The following is a 24,784-nucleotide window of genomic DNA, read 5'->3' on the forward strand; positions in this document are numbered from 1 at the left end:
AAAAGCCAAAGCAACGTGTTACTGAAGCCAACGGCCACTGAAGAGAAACCACCCATCCCAGTAAGGCTGGCTTGGATTCCAAAGATTGGGGATCTAGTCAGAGAAAAGATCACAGACAAGAAGGAATTTGGGCCTTCTTACAGACAACCAGTACCTGTCCTAGCAGTCCACGGATCAAGAACAGTTTTACTAACGCCCCTTGCTGTTAAAAAGGAGAACAGGTTTGTGTCCATCAACCTGGGCAAACCACATCATGTGGCCGATCATAAGTAGTAGGCCATGTGGACTCCAAAGATGTAGCAGATGCCCGAATCTGGCCACTATCCAAGAAGTTCAAACTGAGAGACTCATCACCTTTGAGAAATCTGCAGAGCGAAAAAAAGGACTATGCAATAAAGCAATGGAACTTTTACCTCTTGAGACCCAAAAAACAGTTTGTCAAGAAACACCTGTCTACAATGAAATAGCATCTGACTATACAAATATGACAAGTGAGCAAGGGGTTCCAGCGATTTCCACGAATACTGATGCAATTCCGACAATTGACAGAACTGCCTCAGGCTATTTCATTAACTTTGATACGTTTTCCGACGATCCCAGTGAACCTGAAACAACGCCAGTAAAGAGAACTTTTAAAGAACGAGCAACAGACCTTTTGCATCAATTGGAAAAGACTTATCTGGTTTCACCATGGATTGAACTTTGGATTGTGTTGGGTGTACTGTTTCTTCTACTTTGTTTGACTCTTGTATTTACCTTGGGAATAGTAATAACTGGAAGATATGTTAAAAAGGACACAGTAAGTAAGAACATCCACTTACTCCTCAAACCACACAAATCATCTCATCGTGAACAAAGAGACTTGTCATTAGTGAACATCACAGCCTTTCCTATACCAGGTGGTATAGCTTGGGACAGAACTGATTATGACATGCTTGGTCCTGCAGAGCTGTTGAAGATTCTACACCAATTCAAGGTTTCCTTAAGTGACTTTGTTTCATCTAGTACCTTTTCTGATGATTGGGACTTTGAGACTGTTAATAATATGATGTCAGACTTTGAAAGGTCTGCAAAATTTACGAATCATGAATACTTAGAAGGTTCATCGGATTACAAACAAATGTATTGTAACAATCACTCTGGTCATCATTTCTTACATAAATCTGCAAATCCTAGAAATGTATTAGCTTATAACCAATGGGAAAATTGTCCTACGCCACCAAAGAGTAGCTCAAAGACATTTTATAACAAGTGTCCGTACTTTTCAGGTTTTAAAGTTTCAAATCCAGAAACATTTTACTTTAAAAATGTTAATAAGACAGGAATGAAAAGTATGCTGACTAATACTCAGCAAATAATGTTTTGAATGACACTGTTCAACAGACATATTGTCTTGGGGTAGCCAAGATAAAAGATTTAAACAATCCGTCCATACCTACACCGACACCTGATAGTAAATAGTAAAAACACTACAGAAGGGGGGGTCGATGTACAAACTATTTTTCTTCAAAACAGAACAGATCCTTCTTGGAAAACAATGGTTAATCTGGCCCACAGACACAAACAACTATCAAGATAGATTCCTGAAAAAGACACAAGGGTTCACATTCACTAGGCCAGATCCAAGATATATCCAGAGACAACATCCAGGGATAGTAACATCATACAGTGTGGGGAAACTGCGCCTTGAGTGGCTACAGAAATCTACACTAAAGGAAGTAAAACAACACTTATCTTTACTTAAAGATGGCGTTGATATAAGGGACTTCTTACAAGGACCTACGAAACTGCATCATAAACATTTCATATACGCCGGTATCTATGCTGCTGTCCCGGGGTCGAGCTCCCTGACTCGGACGAGCTCCCTGACTCGGACGGACGGGGTGTACCTGCTAACGTTTCTTCCTTTCCACCCCGTCCACAGGACCCTTTGGACGTTTCCTGGGTTTCCCCGTCACTGCATCTGCCTTCCGTGACGCTGGGGGTGTGTTCACCGGCATTCCCCACAGTCGGCCAATCAGGTGAACAAACGTCATCTGCAGCGGACCAATCAGACGTGCAGGGGGCGTTTAAGGAAGCCCCGTCTCTGGTTGTCGGCGCGGAACCTCTCGGAAGCCAACCGACGCAGGAGGAGAACGCCAAGGACGAAGAAGGAGGAAGTACCGAAGAACCGCTACTGGGACCCGTGGAGCCGAGACTCAACAAGCCAGGAGGCCAACGATACTACGAGCCGCCCTGCCACACTTCCAGGGGAGAAGTGTGGCTCCACAAGGTACGAGGGTGCTTTCAGGGCTTGTTTAAATCACGGGGTGGGACGGGGTAGCCTGAGGGTGGTCACACGCTCCGTGCACTGTTTTCCGCCGATACTGAAAGCCTGATATAAATGGTGGTAGCACCCTGGTGATCCCTCACTCCCCTACCCCCCTCCCACTCGTTACATATCGTTCCCAGCCACTAACACGGCTGTCTCTTTTCCTTTCCTCGAGCCTACGTCTGGACCAGCGACCAGCCCTGGTAAAGCCAAGACGGGAATTGAAGCCACCGGAAAATCATCAGAGGAGGGAGCCCGGGACTCTCGTGTTGTGTGCCTTGTTGGACATCCCCTTGTATACACCCATGAGACCTACTAAGTACTGTCATACCAAATAAAACGGTTGTACACAGACTTCTATTCGTGACGTTTCTCATTCCCCCCCCAACCCCACTCCTCACAAGTGGTGCCGTGACTCGGATCCTTCAGGGAACCACGCCATCCGCTACAGAATGGAAACCATATTAACCCAAATGGAAGCAGACCGGACTGCATTTTCCCAGGCCATCCAGAGCCAGTCGGAAAACATACTAAAACTGGCAGAAGGACAAACGCAACTAATGACCGTGTTAGGTCAAGGAAGGGCTACCGCCCCACCCCCAGGCACTGTGGTTCCTCTACAGAAATTCAGTCCAGGAGAGGATCCCCTTGCTTTCTTCTTGAATTTTGAGAGAGCAGCGAGAGCCAGTTCCTGGCCTGGGGAGAGGTGGCCTTTTTATTTGGCGCCCTTATTGATTGGTGAGGCCCAGGCAGCGTACCAGACAGTAAACCGAGACGGAACCACCGCTTATGCAGTGGTGAAACAGTATATCCTTGATAGGTTGGGGGTAGATGAGGAAACCCATCGACTACGCTTCCGTCAGGAAAAAGGGTCTCCCGGGGATCTACCCAAGACTTTGTTTTTCAAGTTGAAGGAATCTGCTGACTTATGGCTAAAACCCCATGAAGGTAACATCGATGCCATTATGAACAAAGTGTATCTTGAACAGTTCATCGAAGCCCTCCTCTATAGCACTCAGAGATGGCTTAAACAACATGCAGGCTTAACACTGGAGCATGCCATAGAAATGGCGACTTGTTACGCCGGGCTCAGGGTAAGCCCTATATGAGAGAACCTGATAAACCTACCAAGACTTTACCACCCCTCAAACCCGAAAAAAAATTCAAAAACCAGTACCAGAACCACCACAGGTGCGGTTCCAACGCCCTGAACTGCCAAACTCTGCACCCCAATGTTATGACTGCTGAGAGTGGGGTCATATTGCTTGATTCTGTAGAAAAAAAAAGAAAAAGAAGACAAACCCATGGACGTGAGCTATGCCCCCAGGTCCATCCTGTATGCCCAAGAAACGGGAACCACTTTCTATGTACGAGTCTCTCTGAACGGTACTAGTATAAGGGCATTGTTGGATTCCGGCTGTAAACACTCAGTTATAAGAGAGGAGCTAGTAGATAAAAACTCGCTCATTCCGGGGAAACAGGTCAACATTCGTTGCGTCCATGGGGATGTTAAGGAGTATCCCGTAGCCAGAGTCACATTGTACACTCCCTCAGGGAAAGGCATGGAAGCCACCGTAGGGGTTATGTCTGGACTACCAGAACCCATAATCATAGGGACAGATAATCCTTCCTTTACAACTCTGTTGTTAGATACTCTCCAACACTTGTCCCTTCCCCGTGATACTTTGTTAGCAGCAGAACCCTGGGCCAGGGACACCCATTTCCGGACTGCCCAATTGAATGATGCAAGTCTCACCAATGCATGGCAGCTCGCACGAAATGGACAAGATCCATCCACTAAATGTTATCCTACATTCGTTGAGAAAAATGGCCTGCTCTATCGGCTCGCTAAAGCTGACGCCGAGCCCCAACTGTTGGTCCCGAATGACTTTCGTGACCAGATATTGTTTTTTGGACATGCTCATCTGTTAGCCGGTCACTCTGGGGTGGAAAAAACGGGACAGTCCATATTACGACATTTCTTTTGGCCAGGAATTTACGCCCAAGTCCAGAAATACTGTCAGGAATGTAGAATATGCCAGAAACGGAACCCCTACACTCCTCCTCCTGTACCTTTGGTCCCCATGCCTATCATAGGAGTCCCATTTGATCGTATAGGTATGGACTTAATCGGCCCTTTGCCGAAGTCATCACGAGGACACCAGTACGCTCTTGTGTTGGTTGATTACGCCACCCGATATCCTAAGGTGTTTCCTCTTAAGGCAGCTACCTCAGCAGCGATAGCCCAGAGGTTAGTGGAGGTGTTCTCTCGTATGGATTTTCCAAGGGAGATTGTCACTGATCAGGGCACCCCATTTGTTTCCCGTTTGATGCAACAGGTCTGTGTGCAATTGAACATCAAACACATCAAAACATCTGTGTATCACCCCCAGACAGACGGGTTGGTTGAGCGATACAACGGCTCCCTCAAGCTAACGTTAAAAAAACTCCTGTCTGGTGATGGAAAGAACTGGGATCAGTTACTATCTCTTGCCCTCTTTGTACTCCGTAGTCAGAAACAGTCTAGTCTAGGAACCTCTCCATTTGAGCTACTGTTCGGAAGACCCCCTAGAACACTTCTTGAAATAACTAAAGATAGTTGGGAAGCTGAGGGAGCACAGGAAGCTGAGGCCCTATTAGATTATACCCGACAGCTGCAGACCAGGTTACATAAACTTAGAACGCTTGCCCACGACCATTTAGCCATAGCCCAAACCAAACAGAAAACCCTGTATGATCGAGGTACAAAATGGAGGGTATTGGATGTCGACGATTGGGTTCTGATTTTATTACCCTCCTCTACACATAAAATGAAGAAGGAGTGGCAAGGACCCTTCAAAATTGTGAGGAAAATAGGACGCACTACTTACTTGGTACAGTTAAGAAGGGGCAAAACTCAAATGTACCATATCAACCTTCTAAAAAATGGTTAGGGAAACCCCCACAGACAGTCAATGTGGTGTCTTCTGTATCCGATACGAACCATACAGTCGGTGATGCCCCTATTAATCCTGATCTGCCTGCTACACAACAAAAAGAAATCATGTCCTTGCTTTTGTCTTGTTCAGAAGTGTTCTCGGACCAACCGGGCCGTACACACTTAGCGGAACACTGTATACCTACACTTCCAAACACTGTCGTAAAGCAAAAACCCTACCGGATCCCAGAGGCAAGACACCTGGCGTTCCAGGCCGAGGTACAAAGCATGTTAAAATCCGGGATCGTAGTCCCTTCCCACAGTAACTGGTGCTCCCCAGTGGTGTTGGTACCGAAGCCTGACGGTAGCATCCGCTTTTGTATAGACTTCAGGGCCGTTAACAGGGTGTCTAAACAAGATGCCTATCCCTTACCTAGGGTCGATGAACTCCTGGAACGTCTTGGTGAGGCCCGTTATATCACCACCATAGACCTCACCAAGGGATATTGGCAGATACCCCTTGCACCTAAAGATAGGGAAAAGACGGCCTTCTCCACCCCTTCTGGTCATTACCACTTTACGGTACTTCCCTTTGGGTTGCATGGGGCGCCAGCAACGTTTCAGAGAGTCATGGATACGCTACTGGCACCTCATTTACAATATGCGTCGGCTTATTTAGACGACATTGTAGTGTTTAGCAAGACATGGGACGACCACTTGATACACCTTGGGAACATACTGTCTAGTTTGAAGGATGCCAATCTGCACATCAATGCAAAAAAATCTCGATTTGCTTTTCCACAGGTCAAGTATCTAGGTTACTTTCTAGGGGACGGTCAGATTAAACCCCAGACCGAGAAACTCAAAGCCATCAAGGCGTTACCCTACCCTTCTACAAAAAAAGAGCTCAGGGCCTTCTTGGGGTTGGTGGGTTATTACCGCCGGTTCATTGCTCAGTTTTCTAGTCTGGCCGGTCCTCTCACTGATCTCCTCGGTAAAAATGTGAAGTCCTCTTCGCTTCCGGCCCCCTCTGTCATTCACACCTCTGCTTTCCAGGCTTTAAAGGATGCTCTGACTTCTTCCCCTGTTCTCATTTCCCCTGATTTCCTTAAACCGTTCATTCTGCAGACGGACGCTTCAGGGGTTGGCATCGGAGCTGTTCTTTCTCAGGTGGATGTCCAAGGGGCTGAGAGGCCTGTGCTCTTTATCAGCCGAAAGTTGTTTCCAAGGGAGCAGGCGTATTCTACGATCGAAAAGGAATGCCTGGCTGTCCGTTGGGGAATGGAAAAACTGAGGTACTATCTCGAGGGGAGGCCATTTGTGTTGTACACGGACCATGCTCCTTTGACCTGGCTCCACCGTAACAAAGGGAATAATGACCGAGTCCTGCGTTGGTTCTTGGCTCTGCAGCCCTTCCAGTTTGAGGTCCGTCACCGGAAGGGTTCTCTGCAGGGGAATGTTGACTTTCTCTCCCGTTACCCTCTTTCCCCCGATTGGGTCAATCGTGGGGGTGGGATGTGTCCCGGGGTCGAGCTCCCTGACCCGGACGAGCTCCCTGACTCGGACGGACGGGGTGTACCTGCTAACGTTTCTTCCTTTCCACCCCGTCCGCAGGACCCTTTGGACGTTTCCTGGGTTTCCCCGTCACTGCATCTGCCTACCGTGACGCTGGGGGTGTGTTCACCGGCATTCCCCACAGTCGGACAATCAGGTGAACAAACGTCATCTGCAGCGGACCAATCAGACGTGCAGGGGGCGTTTAAGGAAGCCCCGTCTCTGGTTGTCGGCGCGGAACCTCTCGGAAGCCAACCGACGCAGAAGGAGAACGCCAAGGACGAAGAAGGAGGAAGTACCGAAGAACCGCTACTGGGACCCGTGGAGCCGAGACTCAACAAGCCAGGAGGCCAACGATACTACGAGCCGCCCTGCCACACTTCCAGGGGAGAAGTGTGGCTCCACAAGGTACGAGGGCGCTTTCAGGGCTTGTTTAAATCACGGGGTGGGACGGGGTAGCCTGAGGGTGGTCACACGCTCCGTGCACTGTTTTCCGCCGATACTGAAAGCCTGATATAAATGGTGGTAGCACCCTGGTGATCCCTCACTCCCCTACCCCCCTCCCACTCGTTACATATCGTTCCCAGCCACTAACGCGGCTGTCTCTTTTCCTTTCCTCGAGCCTACGTCTGGACCAGCGACCAGCCCTGGTAAAGCCAAGACGGGAATTGAAGCCACCGGAAAATCATCAGAGGAGGGAGCCCGGGACTCTCGTGTTGTGTGCCTTGTTGGACATCCCCTTGTATACACCCATGAGACCTACTAAGTACTGTCATACCGAATAAAACGGTTGTACACAGACTTCTATTCGTGACGTTTCTCATTCCCCCCCCCCCAACCCCACTCCTCACAGCTGCCTATAATGTAGCATGGAAGATTACGCAAGCAGAGACAGCAGAACGTATATGAGAAATTGATCGTATTATCTCAGAGAAATCTCTCCCTGTAGTTGACAATGGGTTAATGACTCTGTCATCCCAGTTTATATTCTTTGGACTGCATACTATCCTTTGCCATAGACATAATGGAACAGGACTTGGTCATGTTACAACATGGTCAATCACAATTGTGTTCTATCATGCTTTTGGGCTGGACATTGCAAAACCTTCGTTCAGGCTATATGCCTTGGAGTTTAATCAACACCACGTCATTGTTTTCTGAATTTGACCTTACAGATAAATAAATCACACTGGCACAGAGGGGAGCAGAGTATACGGTGCTGAGCATTGAAAAACTGGAAAGATTGCCATTAACTGTTTCTGAGAAACCAGCGACAGAATGGATAAAACATGGTACAATCACTCTGCCTATGACGATTTTCCATTTTCAGTATTGCTTAAAACATATACCAGCAGGCCTATATGTAAGGTTGAGTAAAGAATACATCAAGACATCCTGGGATTTACCTTATACACACAGATGTTGGAGTGGGGGTAAAGTAGTGTTTCTTAGTGATACAAATTGGGAAAATGCACTAAGCGGTTCACTCATGTGTCGGGATATTAATTTACACAGGGCCTGCGATGGTTCCACAAATAACTTATCCTACCTCCTGCAAGGTTCACCAGCTGCGGTGATTGATCCAATTTTTAAGCAACTGTCTAATGGAAGTTATATTGTGTTGAATGATCACAGCTGCTGCGGCATGTTGCCAGGAATAGCCTATCTCGTAACTGTGTCAGCCAGGGTCACTTGCTGTATGCAAGTATTGTTTCCTAAAACAAAGACAGACGGGGAGTCGCCATTATGGCCTTCACTGAACATCTCTTCTAAACGAATTGATACTTTAAGCAGACTGAAAGCCATTCTTTTACAGAAAACGGTGCCACTGACCTCTGCCAAAAAGATGTATGATCTGCAAGTTGTAAGGACTTCTGCAGAGATACATGCCCTTTTAACAACGAACTGCCCTAAACATTTCTCGGAAATGTTAGGTCATATCTTAAACATGTCTGATATGAGTGGTATTGTACATGTATTTAAGACCGTTTTTTCGGGACTGTTAGCACCTTTTCAAGCAGTCCTAGGTATATTTCCAAACTTCGTGCACTCGGTGTTTGGCAGACTGCCTCTCGTTTTGGGGCTCGCAGCAGGGATACTATTTTTGCTCCTTCTGCTCCGATATGGCAAGCCAACTCACCAACGACGCCCAGATCACCTTGGAGAACACTCTTCTGGCGATGAGGTGTCATGAGCGCATAATCTAAATTTTGAGGTTAACTTGTTTAAGAGAATTGAATACCACATGGTTTCTAGCATTCTAGCATTCAGACCAATATGGCAAGATTGCATCTAACCTGTTCTATGATGCCTGCTATGTGGAGAGGAATGCGTGCTAGACATCTGTCTGACACTCCCATCAGTCATGCCAATGGAAGTTGATACTTTGCTTGGACCAGTAACGGCTCATGTACTGTGTTGTCTCCAGCGGCTACCAATCCTGATGACGGCATTCATTGAGATCTCACAGATGCAACATGCTAATGGTGAGGTACGAGGAACAACAGACGCACATCTACTTTGAAATGTGCGGTAATCCAACTTTCACCTACGATGGTAGACAAATTCTTTACAGACTTAGAAGACTTGATGTTTTCTCCAAGCCCTAACACTGACTTTTGATTTGGCACGCAGTGTTCTGAGAGACTCTGAATTCGACCTTCATTTTTCAAACAAAGTTCTAACTTTGGGACTCTATTTTTCCTATGATTAATTTTTGGTTTTCCAAATTCATATTTTTAAATTTTGGGCACCAAGTAATCTGCTTAAAGTAAAACTATTCATAGAGAACTAGATTTCTTTGATAGACTTCCAAGAGACAATAATTGACCTTGTCCTCATACAAACAGTTCATATAACCTGCTCGACTTTTTTTCTGTATTGAAGAGCCATTTCATAAATGTATATTCGTGATTAATTCGGATAGCATTTTCAAATGTCAAAAATGTATGCTTTTGAATGAAACATTGCTTTGAAATGCATACAGCACAAATGCTCTTTTTCATGTACAGCCAATGCATTTTTATGTATTTTGGGTGGGTTTTAACGCATCATGTTTAGATATGTTTTTATGTGATTATAACTTAGTAATGTCATACATAATAAAGTGGAGTGGGTGTTGTGTGGCGTTTTAGGCTCCAAGTGAATTTTCCTGATTCATGCACTTATATAGGTACAATTTGCATTGCCCTTATATAGGCATAGAAATCAAGTCCTTATTTAGACATACCCCATGCAGACCAAATACATTCATGGCTACTTCTACCCATACCAAACATCACAACGATTTCTTCGAAAATTGGCTGAAGCAGTTAGGGAACTTCCCCTTTTCGAATATTGATTTGTTCAAGAACTCATGTACTTTGCAAAGAACAACTATTCCCTAGGGGTTCTTTCCTGACGTTATTATGCCCGACTTATGTCAAACTATGGCATTCCTAGACACCTTCAAGGTGTAAATATACCTCCACTTGCTCTAGCGAGACACAGTGGTTCGGAGCAGTTCGACTATCTACTTGCCCGACGGAGCTCGCTACAGCAAGTGCCGACGGAGGCCGACCCTCCAGCTGACGCACTGATTAGGAAGCTATCTCTTCTCCTGCCGAGAATCCAGCTCCAGTGTTTCCAAGCTCCCCTTGCGGGGTGTAGGGAAATCGATTCCCGAGACAGAGATACCAGACCTCCTTCATTCTAACTAAGGTATGGAGCTGATTAGAACCTAGAGAAATCTTGGATAGATTCTTGGCAAAGAAAACGAAACCTATGCTACACAATACTTACTTCTTCCCTCGTACTAGACTTAGGTTAGGTACATCGAAGTAGGCGTATTTGAGAAGCACCAGTTGAGTATTTTAGCCTGTGTATTTATGTATGTATTTTTAAATGGCTTCGAAACCATACAATTCTCTTACAGTATTATTTTATAATACTATTCTCACTGTACGCATTATACTTTGCAGTCTGCTTAACATTAGTAGCAGTTCACTTCTCTTGTATGAGAAAGAAGACTGTTCAAAAAACCTTTTTATTGAAAATGCCAGTCTTTCTATTTCTCTACAAACTCTGTTGAAACGAAGCATGCACGATTGACTGAATGAAATATGTATCTATTGTTTCCGCCACTCTAGAGATATGTTTCTTATTCTTAGAAAACAAAGTTGTCATGTTTATGCGGTTGTCAGAAACGAATCCCTTCTTGTGAATTCGAGAAAGTTTCTAGTGACCTCTGAGCTAGCTGGCACTCAGTATTAAGTTTAGTATATTCGATAGAGACCTAGTTGACCTCAGTCCTACGTCTATTGTATAGGATATATTATTCCAATGCACAGTGCCTATAGGGAATATAGGAACTACGCTACAGCAGTAGCAATCTACTTCCCATTTATGAAGCAACAGACAGCACAGCATGTCTGCCAGAGATGTTGTAGGGTCAGAAACAGTACATAGGTAAGTAGGTATGATGGAAAACTAACTGATGAGTAAGATTTTAAATGAAGAAGCTGCTGTGATAGCCGGCAAAACATCCATGTCAAAACATCAGCAGTAGGACAATGGGTCATGGAATGATAATGGTAGATTTATATACACGTCTGTGCAGTGCGTGTCACTTAATGTTCTTTTCTCCCACTCTCATGAGATGGTTTTACAAGGCAACTCTGAGCTCACTGGGTGTGGAGCTTCCACGAATCCCAGAGACAGGCCGTTCCAAAGACGGTAACAGAGAAGGTTGAAAGATCTGAGTTTTGATCCTGGCAGATGGACTGGTGATCCCTGAGGGGGTGTAGTTGGTCTGTGTGTTGCCACGGCTGTCCAGTGGGTGTAAGAAAATGTCAGCAATTTGTGGAGGGCCCTCTTTTGGGTGAGAACCACCCAGCTTCATGCACTACGGACTAGAGGGTTTGGGTCTGCGCAGGAGGAGTTACATTCTGATAGCAAAATGGAGGACCTTGTCCATAGCGGATAGATGTTACCAAGGATTAACATCTTCAGTTACGACAGATAGAGAAAGTCCATTTACGTCGAGGTGCTTGAAAAGCTTTCTGCACTCTGCTGGTGCAGGCAGGATGTTTATTCTCTAGTTGGAATTTGCCAGGGGATGTTCAGATACAGTGGGTGAATCAAACCTTGGAGCAGCACTGGTAGCGTTGACTCTTGGAGTCTTGTAGTGTGTGCTGGATGCGGTAGAACTGTCTCAATGCTCTACGGAGCTCAGAAAATCCAGACTCTCCTTCATCTCAGAGATCGACCTCTGTGGCTTGACCAGTTGAACTGCAATAAAGAAGATGACCTGGACCAGTTCTACCTCTCCTGACCTTTGAACTGATCATTGAGGAACAAAGCCCTGCCTGGAAGGAAGATCTGCACAAGGCACAGCTGACAGAAGTCCACCCTGGAAGGAAGATCTGCACATTGCACAGCTGTCAGAAGCCCTGCCTGGAAGGAAGATCTGCACAGGGTGTAGCTGACAGAAGTCCCTGCCTGGAAGGAAGATCTGCACAAGGCACAGCTGACAGAAGCCCCCGTCTGGAAGGAAAATCTGTAAAAGGTGCAGCTGATAGAAGCCCCGCCTGGAATGAAGGTCTGCACAGGGCACAGCTGACAGAAGTCCTGCCTGGAAGAAAGATTTGCACACGTCCTGTCTAGAAGCAAGATCTGCACAGGGCACATCTGACAGAAGTCCTGTCTAGAAAGGAAGATCTGCACAAGGCACAGTTGACAGAAGCCCCCGCCTGGAAGGAAGATCTGCACAGGGCACAGCTGGCAGAGGTCCCGCCTTGAAGGAAGATCCGCCCAAGGTGCAGCTGACAGAGGTCCTGCCTGGAAGAAAGATCCGCTCAAGGCGCAGCTGACAGAAGAGATCTGCAAATCTGTAAAAGGTGCAGCTGATAGAAGTCCAGCCTGGAATGAAGATCTGCACAGGGCACAGTAGAGAGAACACCTGTCAAGAAAGGAAGATCCATACAAGGCGCAGCTGACGGATTTTCTGCCTGGAATGAAGATCTGCACAGGGCACAGTTGACGGAAGGTCTGCCTGGTGGTGACCTCAAAGTAGTGAGAGACCCACAAACCACAAGATCCTTGAAGCCCAGCTAGCCAGACTGGACGCAATGTACACCAGAGGCCTGATTTAGATTTCAGCTGATTGTTTATTCCATCACAAATGTGACAGGTATCCTGCCCGACCCATTAAAAATGCATTACATCCTGTGGCAATTATAATAAGGCAGACAGGATATCTGTCACGCTTTGATAATGCCTTGGTCTAGTTTGCAAAGTTTTACTCAGCGGAACTCCACAAAGTGCCAGGGAAACTCCACCGCATTCTGCAGACTTCTGCTAGTGGCAGAGTTTGTTAAGTTGCACTGCTCTCACTGATTTTTAATGCCAGGAGTTTAACCCCCACTGTAAAATCAGCAAGAACAGCACTACGCGTCGTTTCAGAGGGCGATGCTGCTTTCTGCCGCTCTAATTGATATTCTAATCGAAAGGCAGCTTCATCAACGAGAATGGCAGATTTTAACACTTGAGTGGTCGCGACCTGCCGTGACCTCCCGCAATGAGAAATCTCGCCAAGAGGAGGTCTATCGTGTTATATTTTCTCACAAGCGCTCACCACCTTACCGGTGGCGAACCGCTTGAGAAAATAATTCTGTTCTGCATGGAGTTTTTTGGACCAACTCCGCACTCTTGGGCAAAACTTTGCGAGGTCTGCCGGCAGAGCTGAATTCTTCACCCACCCCTAGTCGTGAGGCAATAATCTGTTGGACAAACTCCTAACTAGGCCCTTTGTCTGCAATAAGTGCTGTAGAAGAAGTGAAATCCATGGCCTTGTGAGTATGAGGCAGTTATCTGACTTCTGATGAACCCCACAGAGTGAGTGTGCAGCCAGAGAGCAGTAGGGGGGCCGAAGGACAGGAAATTAGGTAAACTTGAATATGAGAAATATGGAAAGGTATAAATGCAGCATCACCTGTGGATAACTGACACCTCCTCTCACTCTTCAAAATGCCCATCCGGTCACAAATGGCATCCTGGGTCCCAAAAGGACAACATCATGCCAGATGTAAATGTAAATGTACAGGAATTTATATAGCGCAAATCACCAAGCGGTTTTTAAGCGCTTGCTTAGGGAACCCGTCCTGGTATTCCCCTGTGAGATAACCCCGGCAGGGTATCCGCAAGGTGAAAGCCAGGCATCCCGCCGCGAGGGGTCCTTATGGAGATTAAGCAAGCTATTGCCCAGAGTCGCAGAGTGTGAACCCGTGAATCGAGTAGGCACCGGAGCGAGAATTGTCGAGTCCATGGACATTTTAGGACTCAAGACCCCGCCGAGCCGGGAATTGAACCCTGGTCCCAGGCTGACCTCTGCTTCCAGGTTTGCCTCCTCTAACCAGTGAGCCACACTTCTCCACCATGCCATGTAATGTTGGAAAAGGGGGTAATGTTGGAAATGTTGGAAAAGGGGGTAAAAAGAGTAATAGGCACACATCTGCTGTGGTGATATGTCAGGTAAATTATTGGTTGTGATGGATTCTCTACAAGTAGTAAATGACTGATATCGTTGAATATTAAATTATATGACTCAACGTTTGTTTGCCATATCTGCGCTTATAATGTAAAGGACGGGCCTTACAGTGAACCCCTCGCTCTGTTTTACACAAAAGAAGGAGCTGCATCTTACAGAACTTTATCTAACTTAGGAAGAACTAAAGACTTGCTTTTTAAAGTTGTCTTTCAGGGCCAGAAACGGGTGCTGTAAGCTACACTAGTTTCAGGGAGATGGACAGATGTTATGGCGATAGGAAACACCCCTCAACTCACAATAATGTTCCAATCTTCCAGGTTAGTAGAAACCAGAAATGCTTGAACCAAGGGAGCTGTTGAATGTGCCAAAGGTGACTTATGAACAGCGAGGTAAAGACAGGAGTTGGTATTTGAGATGATCTTAAGTAAATCGGAAAGAATGAGAAAAAGTGTGTAAATGGAGTTACTTTTGTTGTATACTTCGTAAAGAGTTACTGGAAATTTTACAGCCCAGCCTGATCCATCTCTTTTTCTATACTCTACTGTTGTTTAAATGAAATCTTGACCATATGCGTCTATCTTAAGCTATACCTCAAGCACTTGGGTGCTCCGTGAGTGCCCTTACTTTGCTCAGTTACTCTGTAAACATTGGTAAATCACCTCTTTTCCAGACATTAATAAAATGTCACCTGATCAACAGAACATTTAGTTAAATATCTGTGTATGATGAAATATTCCTTGCAAAGTTTCAAAAGCGATAAAGAAGAAGGGGGAGCTTTACTAAGATTTTGCACTGTGTTTGCGTCACAAAAGAGGCACAAAATGGCGCAAAATCTTATTTTCCTAATTTACTTTCCAGCGCTAAACTTGTTTAGCACTGGAAATAACGTTAAAGTAATGTAAGACTGCGCATAGCATTGTTTGCTATTACTTTGTGCCATGGGGGCCTGCCAAGGTTGGTGCATGGGTGTTCTCGTGCAACCACAAAACTAGGTGCAAGGAAGGAGAAATGCTTTTATTTCTTCTTCCTTTTCTGACTTTGCATGTGTGCTGCACTGTGCAACACGTATGCAAAATGGTATAAGCTTTCCCTCGTGTCGAGGCATAGTAATTTGTACAGGAAGGGTGTCCTTCCTGTACAAAACCCATGCTGGACTCACAGACTCACACACCCTAGTGCTCTGGTGCTAAGGTGTGTGCATGGCGCAGGCCCTCTGTAATCAGTGCTGGTGCAAGGGAAAGGAAAGGAGAGAGCCATATCTCTGAAAATATGGTGCTCTCCTGTTTCCTTCCTGTCGCGCCACGCAGCGTAGCCTCGCGGGGGGAGGGCAGCGCTGCATTGTGTGGAGTGTCTTTTACAACTAGTTAAACATTGTGAATTCTCATTCCATTATGTTTCCATTTAGTAATTTTAAATATCTTTACATCCAACAGAAAACAAGCCTTGAATGTGTGAAATGACCATCAAAAATGAAGCGAAGGCTGTAACTCTTCAATAATAGCAGAAATAATGAGGTCCAGTATTCAGGAAAACATCAGCGCAGTCGGGGACAGAGGAACCTGCACACAAACTGACAGATCCCGGATGAAGCATCAAGGGCAGTTCAGTGATTGTAAGAGTCTGAGCTTTGCACCTCCACGCCACAAGACGAAGAAATGACCTTACTAAAATTAAGGCAACAACAATAACAAACCGCCTCCTGTATAAACAAGTGTCCAACACCAGCTTTGATCATGGGAGCGGTATGATGTGATTACCGCAGTGCTCTGTTTTCTAAGATGATTATAAGCCATCATTCCGTGCTCTAGGTGAATTCTAAACTCTTTCTGGCCGAACCACAGTAACCAGAGAAGAGCACAACAGAACGGAGCCAGACAACTGACAAGTAAAGGAAAGAGGAGTTCTTATATCTACAATACAACAGACTGTCCCGATTTGCACCGGCCAGAAGGAAGATACATCTTTACACGCAAGCGTGCATTGCCATAATCCAATCTAAAGGCACAATCGCCTACAAAGATACCTTCTACATATTAGGAGTGTGGCAAATATTTGGTGGCTATTGCATTTTATTGTTAAAACAGAATTCAAACGTGGAAAATACTACACACATAAGTGTGTGAGAAAAAGCCAAGTGCTTTATCAGACATGTCGGCCCATCAGGAAATGCAGTCATGGGATATAGACAAATATATACCCGACCCACAGACACTAACCAAGAAAGAAGAATCATACACATACAAAAAGAGCTTTAGTTTGTCATCACTATGCAAGCTTCATCAGCAAACCTACACAGGAGAAAAAACATTCAAATGCAGTGAATGTGTAAAGAGCTTTGGTCAGTTATCAGTCCAACAGATACATCAGCATACACACACGAGGGAAAAGCCATATCATTGCAGTGAATGTGCAAAGTGCTTTAGTCACTTATCAAACCTCCAACAACATCAGCGAATACACACGGGGGAAAAACCATTCAAGTGCAGTGAATGTGCAAAGTGCTTTAATCACTTATCACACCTTCAAACACATCAGCGAATACACACAGGGGAAAAACCATTCAAGTGCAGTAAATGTACAAAGTGCTTTAGTCAGTTATCAAAACTTAAAAGACATCAGCTAATACACACAGAGGAAAAACCATTCAAGTGCAGTGAATGTGCAAAGTGCTTTAGTCTGTTATCACACCTTCAAACACATCAACGAACACACACGGGGGAAAAACCGTTCAAGTGCAGTGAATGTGCAAAGTGCTTTAGTCAGTTATCACACCTTCAAAACCATCAGCGAATACACACAGGGGAAAAACCATTCAAATGCAATGAATGTGGGAAGAGCTTTAGTCAGGTGTCAGACCGAAAACGTCATCAGCGAACACACACGGGGGAAAAACCTTATCATTGTAGTGAATGTGACAGTAGTTTTCGCAACTCTTCAGCATTAAGGGTTCATCAGCGAACACACACAGGGGAAAAACCATTCAAGTGCAGTGAATGTGCAAAGTGCTTTAGTCAATTATCAAACCTTCAAAAACATCAGCGAATACACACAGGGGTAAAACCATTCAAGTGCAATGAATGTGGGAAGACCTTTAGTCAAATATCAGAACGAAAAAGTCATAATCGAATACACACGGGGGAAAAACCATTCAAGTGCAGTGAATGTGGGAAGAGCTTTAGCCAGATATCAGCCCGAAAAAATCATCAGCGAACACACACGGGGGAAAAACCTTATCATTGTAGTGAATGTGACAGTAGTTTTCGCGAATCTTCAGCATTAAGGTGTCATCAGCGAACACACACAGGGGAAAAACCATTCAAGTGCAGTGAATGTGCAAAGTGCTTTAGTTACTTATCAAACCTTCAAGATCATCAGCGAATACACACAGGGGAAAAACCATTCAAGTGTAATGAATGCGGGAAGAGCTTTAGTCGGATATCAGACCGAAAACGTCATCAGCGAACACACACGGGGAAAAAACCTTATAATTGAAATGAATGTGACAGTAGTTTTCACGACTCTTCAGCATTAAGGTATCATCAGGGAACACACACAGGGAAAAAAACATTCAAGTGCAGTAAATGTGCAAAGTGCTTTAGTCAGTTATCACACCTTGGAAGACATCAGCGAACACACACGGGGGAAAACCGTTCAAGTGCAGTGAATGTGCAAAGTGCTTTAGTCTGTTATCACACCTTCAAACACATCAACGAACACACACGGGGGAAAAACCGTTCAAGTGCAGTGAATGTGCAAAGTGCTTTAGTCAGTTATCACACCTTCAAAAACATCAGCGAACACACACAGGGGAAAAAACATTCAAGTGCAGTAAATGTGCAAAGTGCTTTAGTCTGTTATCACACCTTCAATGCCATAATCGAACACACATGGGGGAAAAAACCATTCAAGTGCAGTGAATGTGCAAAGTGCTTTAGTCGGTTATCACAACATCAAAGACATAAGCGAACACACAGAGGGGAAAAACCTTTCAAGTGCAATTAATATGTAAAGAGCTTTAGTCAGTTATCAGACCTAAAAGGTCAGCAGCGAACACACACGGGGGAAAAACCCTATCATTGTAGTGAATATGACAGTAGTTTTTGCAGCTCTTCAGCATTAAGGTATCACCAGCGAACACACACAGTAGAAAAACCATTCAAGTGCAGTGAATGTGCAAAGTGCTTTAGACACTTATCAAACCTCCAAAATTATCAGCGAATACACATAGGGGAAAAACCATTCACGTGCAATGAATGTGGGAAGAGCTTTAGTCAGATATCAGACCGGAAACGTCCTCAGCGAACACACACGGGAGAAAAACCTTATCATTGTAGTGAATGTGACAGTAGTTTTCGCGACTCTTCAACATTAAGGTATCATCAGCGAACACACACATGGGAAAAACCATTCAAGTGCAGTGAATGTGCAAAGTGCTTTACTCCCTTATCAAAGCTTCAAAAACATCAGCGAATACACACAGGGGAAAAACCATTCAAGTGCAATGAATGTGGGAAAAGCTTCAGTCAGATATCAGACCGAAAACGTCATAATCGAACACACATGGGGGAAAAACCATTCAAGTGCAGTGAATGTGGGAAGAGCTTTAGTCAGATATCAGCCCGAAAAAATCATCAGCGAACACACACGGGGGAAAAACCTTATCATTGTAGTGAATGTGACAGTAGTTTTCGTGACTCTTCAGCATTAAGGTATCATCAGCGAACACACACAGGGGAAAAACCATTCAAGTGCAGTGAATATGCAAAGTGCTTTACTCACTTATCAAACCTTCAAACACATCAGCGAATACACACAGGGGAAAAGCCATTCAAGTGCAGTAAATGTGCAAAGTGCTTTAGTCAGTTATCACACCTTCAAAGACATCAGCGAACACACGGTTGAAAAACTTGTCTAAATTTGCGATTTTTCCTTTGGATTATGTCCTCTTCATATTCATCCAAGATTTTGTTCAGGATATCATAGTTTTTCATTGTAATATCACCCCAATTTGCTTCCTCAATTCGTTTGGATAAAGTATCAACCTCTGATTTGTTTTTTTCAAATTCTTCTTGCGCTATATCTTTTAGCTGTCTTAGCATGTTATTGGAGACTTCGTAGATTTTCTTCCCAAAGTAGTAATTTTTCAGGAGGAAAGATAAGAATTCGTAATCCACGAGGGATAAGATTGGGTTCCAGATATTTTTTGAGTGATGCTCCTTCCCACCATTTGGAGGTTTCTTTTTTGGCTACTTTCTCCAATGCTTGAAATGTACTTTTAGCTGATAATAAATTAGTTGAGCTCGATGTTTTGCTAATGGCAGCGCCCGAGGGGTCAAATGCTTCTTCTAATCTATTGTTTCGTCTTTCGCGTCGAATTGTATAGGTGGACATTTTGGATTAGGATCTTTTTATGCACCAATGCTTTGTTTTCTGGCAAATGTCGATTTATTGATGTAGGCTAATCATTTGATATCTTATGATATGGTCCTGGATAATCCGTAATTTAAATTTTCAACAAAAACAATAGGTCCAAGGATTCCAGGCCTATATCTGTTTTCACAATTTTTATAGAGGCAAGGAAATCATACTGAAAGCTCTGGATCCTATGAGCTTCAAAATTGCAAAGTTTTGAGGAAAGTATGAGTATGTCTTCCGGTTCTGTAGATGTATTAATTTGAGGCTAAATCCTTTTTCTTTGGGTGCACAGTGCCGTTCAGACGTAAAAAAATCATTCCATTTTTATTAAAGTTTTTCCAAACAAGTCCTTTATTGATTCAAGATTGAACACAAACAGCCGACACGTGTTTCTCCCTGTGTGGCGAGTGGTGCCAGGGCTTTCTCAAGGCTGTAAATAAAAATAAGGTGTATTTTATCAAAAGATTTCTCTGTAGTTTGAGTGACCCCAAGAGAGCAGAAGTAAAGAAACCAAAGAGTGCAGAGGAATAAGTGGCGCAAGGGGAGTCTTCAAATTGCAGATTTTTAAAGAACATTTTTTCATTTTTTGATTGGATTAAAATACCAAGGCAGAGCTTCTAAACTAAGTTCAGAGGTTCCTTAGAGAAGAATATAACTAAGTAACATATGTGTATATGTCAGAAAAGGTAGGGGGAAGGGGTGATAAGGAAGAAGAAAAAGAAGAAGAGTGAAAATTCCAATATAAAAAGTGGTATTTACATGTAGTAGTTAGTAATCAGATATTATAGATCATGGAGACAATTGCATCATTTTGAACTATTATACCACATTCCAGGTGATGCATGCAATCTGATATAAGGGACCCTATTTTGCCTTACAAGAATAGATAGAAGTGAGATTTTAGAAAAGGGAATATGAAAACACCCACGATGTCTGTGCAAGGGATAGCATTGAACTTTTACAGAAACAGTAACAATACCTATTTCAATTTCATTTGAAAATTCTGTGTGTTTCTTCAGTTTTCATCGTTGTGTATAATTAAAAAAAAGATGGTTTCCCAAACTTAATTATGTAGATAAAATAACTCATTGATTGCTGGGAATGTTTGAAGAGCTTTAGTCAGTTTTTAACTCATGAAAACATCAACAAACACACACAGGAGGAAAGCCTCTCAAGTGCAAAGTCATCACACCTACAAAATCATCAGTGAACACAGGGAAAAAACGATTCAACTGCAGTGATTGTGTGAAGAGCTTTAGTCGATTATCAAACCTCCAAACAACTCAGCGGACACACAGGGGAGAAAAACCCTATCATTGCGGTGAATGTGACAGCAGTTTTCGCTTCTCTTCAGTATTAAGGTATCATCAGCGAACTCACACTGGAGAAAAACCATTCAAGTGCAATGAATGTGGGAAGAGCTTTAGTCAATTATCAGACCTACAAACACATTAGCGAATACACACAGGGAAAAAACTATATGATTGCTGTGAATGTTTGAAGAGCTTTAGTCAGTTATCAATGCTACGAAAACATCAACAAACACACACAGGCGGAAAGCCACTCAAGTGCAATGAATGTGGGAAGAACGTTTGTCGACGATTAGAGCTACAAAGTCATCAGTGAACACACAGGGGGAAAACATAGAAGGGCACTGAAAGTGAGAAGGGCTTTTATCAATTTTCGATCCCACACAGCCCTCAGTGAATACACTCCTTCATTTAAATCACATGGAAATAATCCTAGAGATGCAGAGATTCCGGAAAGAACTTAAGAACATCAAAAATAATATTGACCCTTCTGAAGACATAGAAAAGAGCAAAACAGTGCAGTTATTGTGAGAGGAATGAATTATGGAAAAAGATAAAATTCAAATTATGTAGGACATTGAAATACCAGATGATAAAAGACCCGAATAGCAGTAAAGAAGAAAATCAGATAACAGTATTTGCAGAATTATAAAAGTGTTTGTTTCCAGTGATTGTTCACTTTCGTACACATAGCAAAGTGACATGATGTACCAGGATACACAGTGGGAGACAAGCACAATGTGGATTAAAAGAAAAGAAACATTGTTGATTTTTATTTGGAGAAGAAGAGATACAAAGGAAAATATTCAATCGCCCCTGACCACACTACCTGTAAAAGCAACACTGAACAATACTGGGACTAACAGTGGTATTTTCAGCTAACTTGTCGGATTAGTGATAAAACCTATAAACCCAACACACCCAGAGTGGACATGTTGTCAGGGCTCTGGAGATGGAAGCTTCATTGGTAAAATGCATGTACTACTATTAACAAATGCAACTGCAGTATATGTAATGAAATAAAGCGAAGCACAGATGTTCAAGAAAAAAACTATTTTTAGATATAAAAGAGCATATACCTTGTTTTTAAGTAACGTTTGCTGCATCTTTTACACACTGTTATCAGTTGATGGATCAGCTCGTGCCTTGCGCCTGCTTACTAAGTGGGACCCGTGGCTCCTCTCCGACTTGGCTCTCCCTATTCATTTTGAGACTTGCCAAACTCTACTTTGTACCAGAATTGAGCCATTGTAAGCAGTAGACTCTGAAGAATGTGGTGAAATAGCGAAATCCCACATCAAAAGCATATATGTGACAGGATAATCAGTTGCACTCCCAGCAACTCATCTTCCACAATTGATTGTCCCTTGTCCTCAAATGTTCTGAAGGATTTGTCGTATGAATACCAGAAGTGGCAGTGACATTCATGAAGCTAAAGCTAACAGGAGTGTGTGGGAGATAGAGAGGGGGAGAGATAAAGAGAGTGAGAGTGACAAAGAAAGGGGGAGAAAAAGAACGAATTGGAAGGAGGGGGAACAGTACGTTATTTGTTCTCATCTAAAAATAGAAGAAGCAGCTGAATACATGCCAATGTGTGACATCACCAGAGAAATGGGCTGAACACCTATGAGTTTAATAATTATTTTTAATACCTATAGACCATGTCATGCCAATGAACAGGGCACAAGTAAGGAAAATAGTGAAGGAGCCCATTATCATATGCAAATCACAGTGACGTCACATGTAGTGACAGCACAAGAAATGATGTCAGACCCTTATAATAATTTTCACGTGAAAGGTTGACGGCCTGTTTTAAAAACAATAAACAAGAAACATAAAATAATGTAAAAATAAGTTTTTGGTTTCAGTTTTTTACATCATGTGTTTTGCCCACTATTAGTTTGTAACTAAACTCGGAAATGACTGAAAGTGTAAATAAAATGTGCTTTTAATTTGTGCTTGTTTCATGACGTTATTCTTTATCCAGCCCCTAAACCCCAAAGTGTTTCACATTTACAATGTATTAAGCAATAGAAGGTCTAATTTTGTTAAGTTCTCTGTTCCTCTCTTGCGCCACTCACACAAACACTCAGAGGCCTGTGTCTGCAGTGCTGGGGCACAAAGTAACAATTACCAGTTGCAGGCTAAGGAGCTAAGTGGAACTGAGTCCCGTTTCTAGATGATAGTGGGGGGACCCCTTCAAACTGTGGCTACCCTCCGACTTTTGCCCTGCTGATAAAGCAATAGTGAATTTGAATAATTCATGATGAATTGAAATGAGAGAAAGAGAAGAACAGAGCAAGGTGCAGGATATATTAAAGAAAATGAAAAAAAGAGACACAAGACTTTAACCTGTTCTGTGTACTAGCACTTTACGTAAACAAGTTGTGCTGTGCGTTGTGAACAGGCTGTCACGCCTTTGTATGTAAATGAGCTTCTGTGACCAGACACCCCAGGCTCCCATCTCTTCTAGTGCGGATGATAATGTGAACACTGTAAGGTAATCACAAACTAGGACTAAATTGAGAAACAATTGGCTTCCAGGTCACACAACTGTTGTTATGTAGTTCTTTATTAATTCTTTTTCATTTACTTTAATTTGCAGCATTCCTCCAGGCTACTTTTTCTCAGTATTACACTTCAGGTCGCTCATTTGTCGGCATGGGTTTTGTCCTCACACTAGTCTAGGACAGGCCTTCTCAAGGTAGAAGGCGCTGTAATAGGACTAATAAATCAGACATATATGAAATTGTATGTAAACAAATGTGTGCCTTTCAGTTATCAGGCACCACCCGACTCACATTTACACTTGTAATTGAGCACCAGACTAAAGTGACTCCTCCCTGTATAAGTATGTGCCATCAGTAATCGGGCTGATGGTTCCGCTGATGGCACAGCAAATACAGTTTCTGGGATTGTGCGCATTGGCCTAAATTTTAATTGCTGAAGTTGCACGCAGTTTCGCTGATGCGCACATTTAATAAGGTTTGTGGATATTGCGCACTGTAAGCAGATCACTGAAGTTCACCCTTAAGTAGTAACTAGGTCAAAACATAGTACGTGGGGCGTGGCGGGTGCCAGCGAAGATGGCCGCCTGACTCGGGAGCTCCATGGAGCCGAGCCTTCATCCCGCATAAATCCGCTCAATATCCGGAGAATCCTACACTCCACATGCGGCGCTGAATCGGCGCTAGGAAGGGGCACCGACTGATCCGTCTCCGGCCGCGCTGCCTGCAGCGGAAGCCAAGTTACGTCCCTGTGGTCCGGGGCCGGCTGCCGGCGGGAAGCGCTGAAGCGAGTGGCCTGAGGTTTCAGGCAAGGGCCCGGCTCGGCGGCCTAGTTGGGCGGTTACGGAGCTCGACTCGGCCTGAGGGGAGCCATCTGGTCTGCATCGTGTGGCCCAAAAGTGTAGCGCCGCCAGTTTGGGACTACCACACGCTGTCCTACGTCGAGGCTGGCTGCAGGCACCAGTGGTTGGGAAGGTTTGGAGGCGGACCGGAGGACACCTCAGGAAAGCAACCGGGGCTGCGTGGGTCCCGGTTCAAAGACAGTAGAGGAGACAGACTGCAGGAGAATCGAGAAGGCGGGACGGAGAGGCCGCGGCGGTGAGTTGGCCCCCATGAGTGAACCCTCTCCCGGAAGGCAAGGGTGACCATCACATGTGTGGGGGCAGATAACGTGCAACACCACCCCGGGCTGCACAAGAGGCGGGCTGCGGAGAAGGGACGCCTGCAGCCTGCATACACGAGACG

General features: G+C 44.3%; 1 protein-coding gene across 2 annotated transcripts in view; it reads left to right on the forward strand.

Moving 5' to 3' along the window:
• Window positions 1-22,988, forward strand: part of LOC144807672 (uncharacterized) — a 97,646-nt gene extending 74,658 nt beyond the window's left edge. The window contains exons 3-4 of one of the 2 annotated variants that reach the window (XM_078673307.1): window positions 14,510-14,624; window positions 15,741-18,415. In XM_078673307.1, the coding sequence (XP_078529433.1) occupies window positions 16,456-17,799 (1,344 nt within the window). In that variant the 5' untranslated portion in view covers window positions 14,510-14,624; window positions 15,741-16,455 and the 3' untranslated portion in view covers window positions 17,800-18,415. Of the gene's footprint in view, window positions 1-14,509; window positions 14,625-15,740 lie in introns of both variants that reach the window. The other variant, XM_078673308.1, reaches the window with a different exon arrangement.
• The last annotated feature ends 1,796 nt before the right edge of the window (window positions 22,989-24,784 follow it).

This window comes from Lissotriton helveticus, chromosome 1_2 (genome assembly GCF_964261635.1).
Source record: "Lissotriton helveticus chromosome 1_2, aLisHel1.1, whole genome shotgun sequence".
Classification (NCBI taxonomy): domain Eukaryota; kingdom Metazoa; phylum Chordata; class Amphibia; order Caudata; family Salamandridae; genus Lissotriton; species Lissotriton helveticus.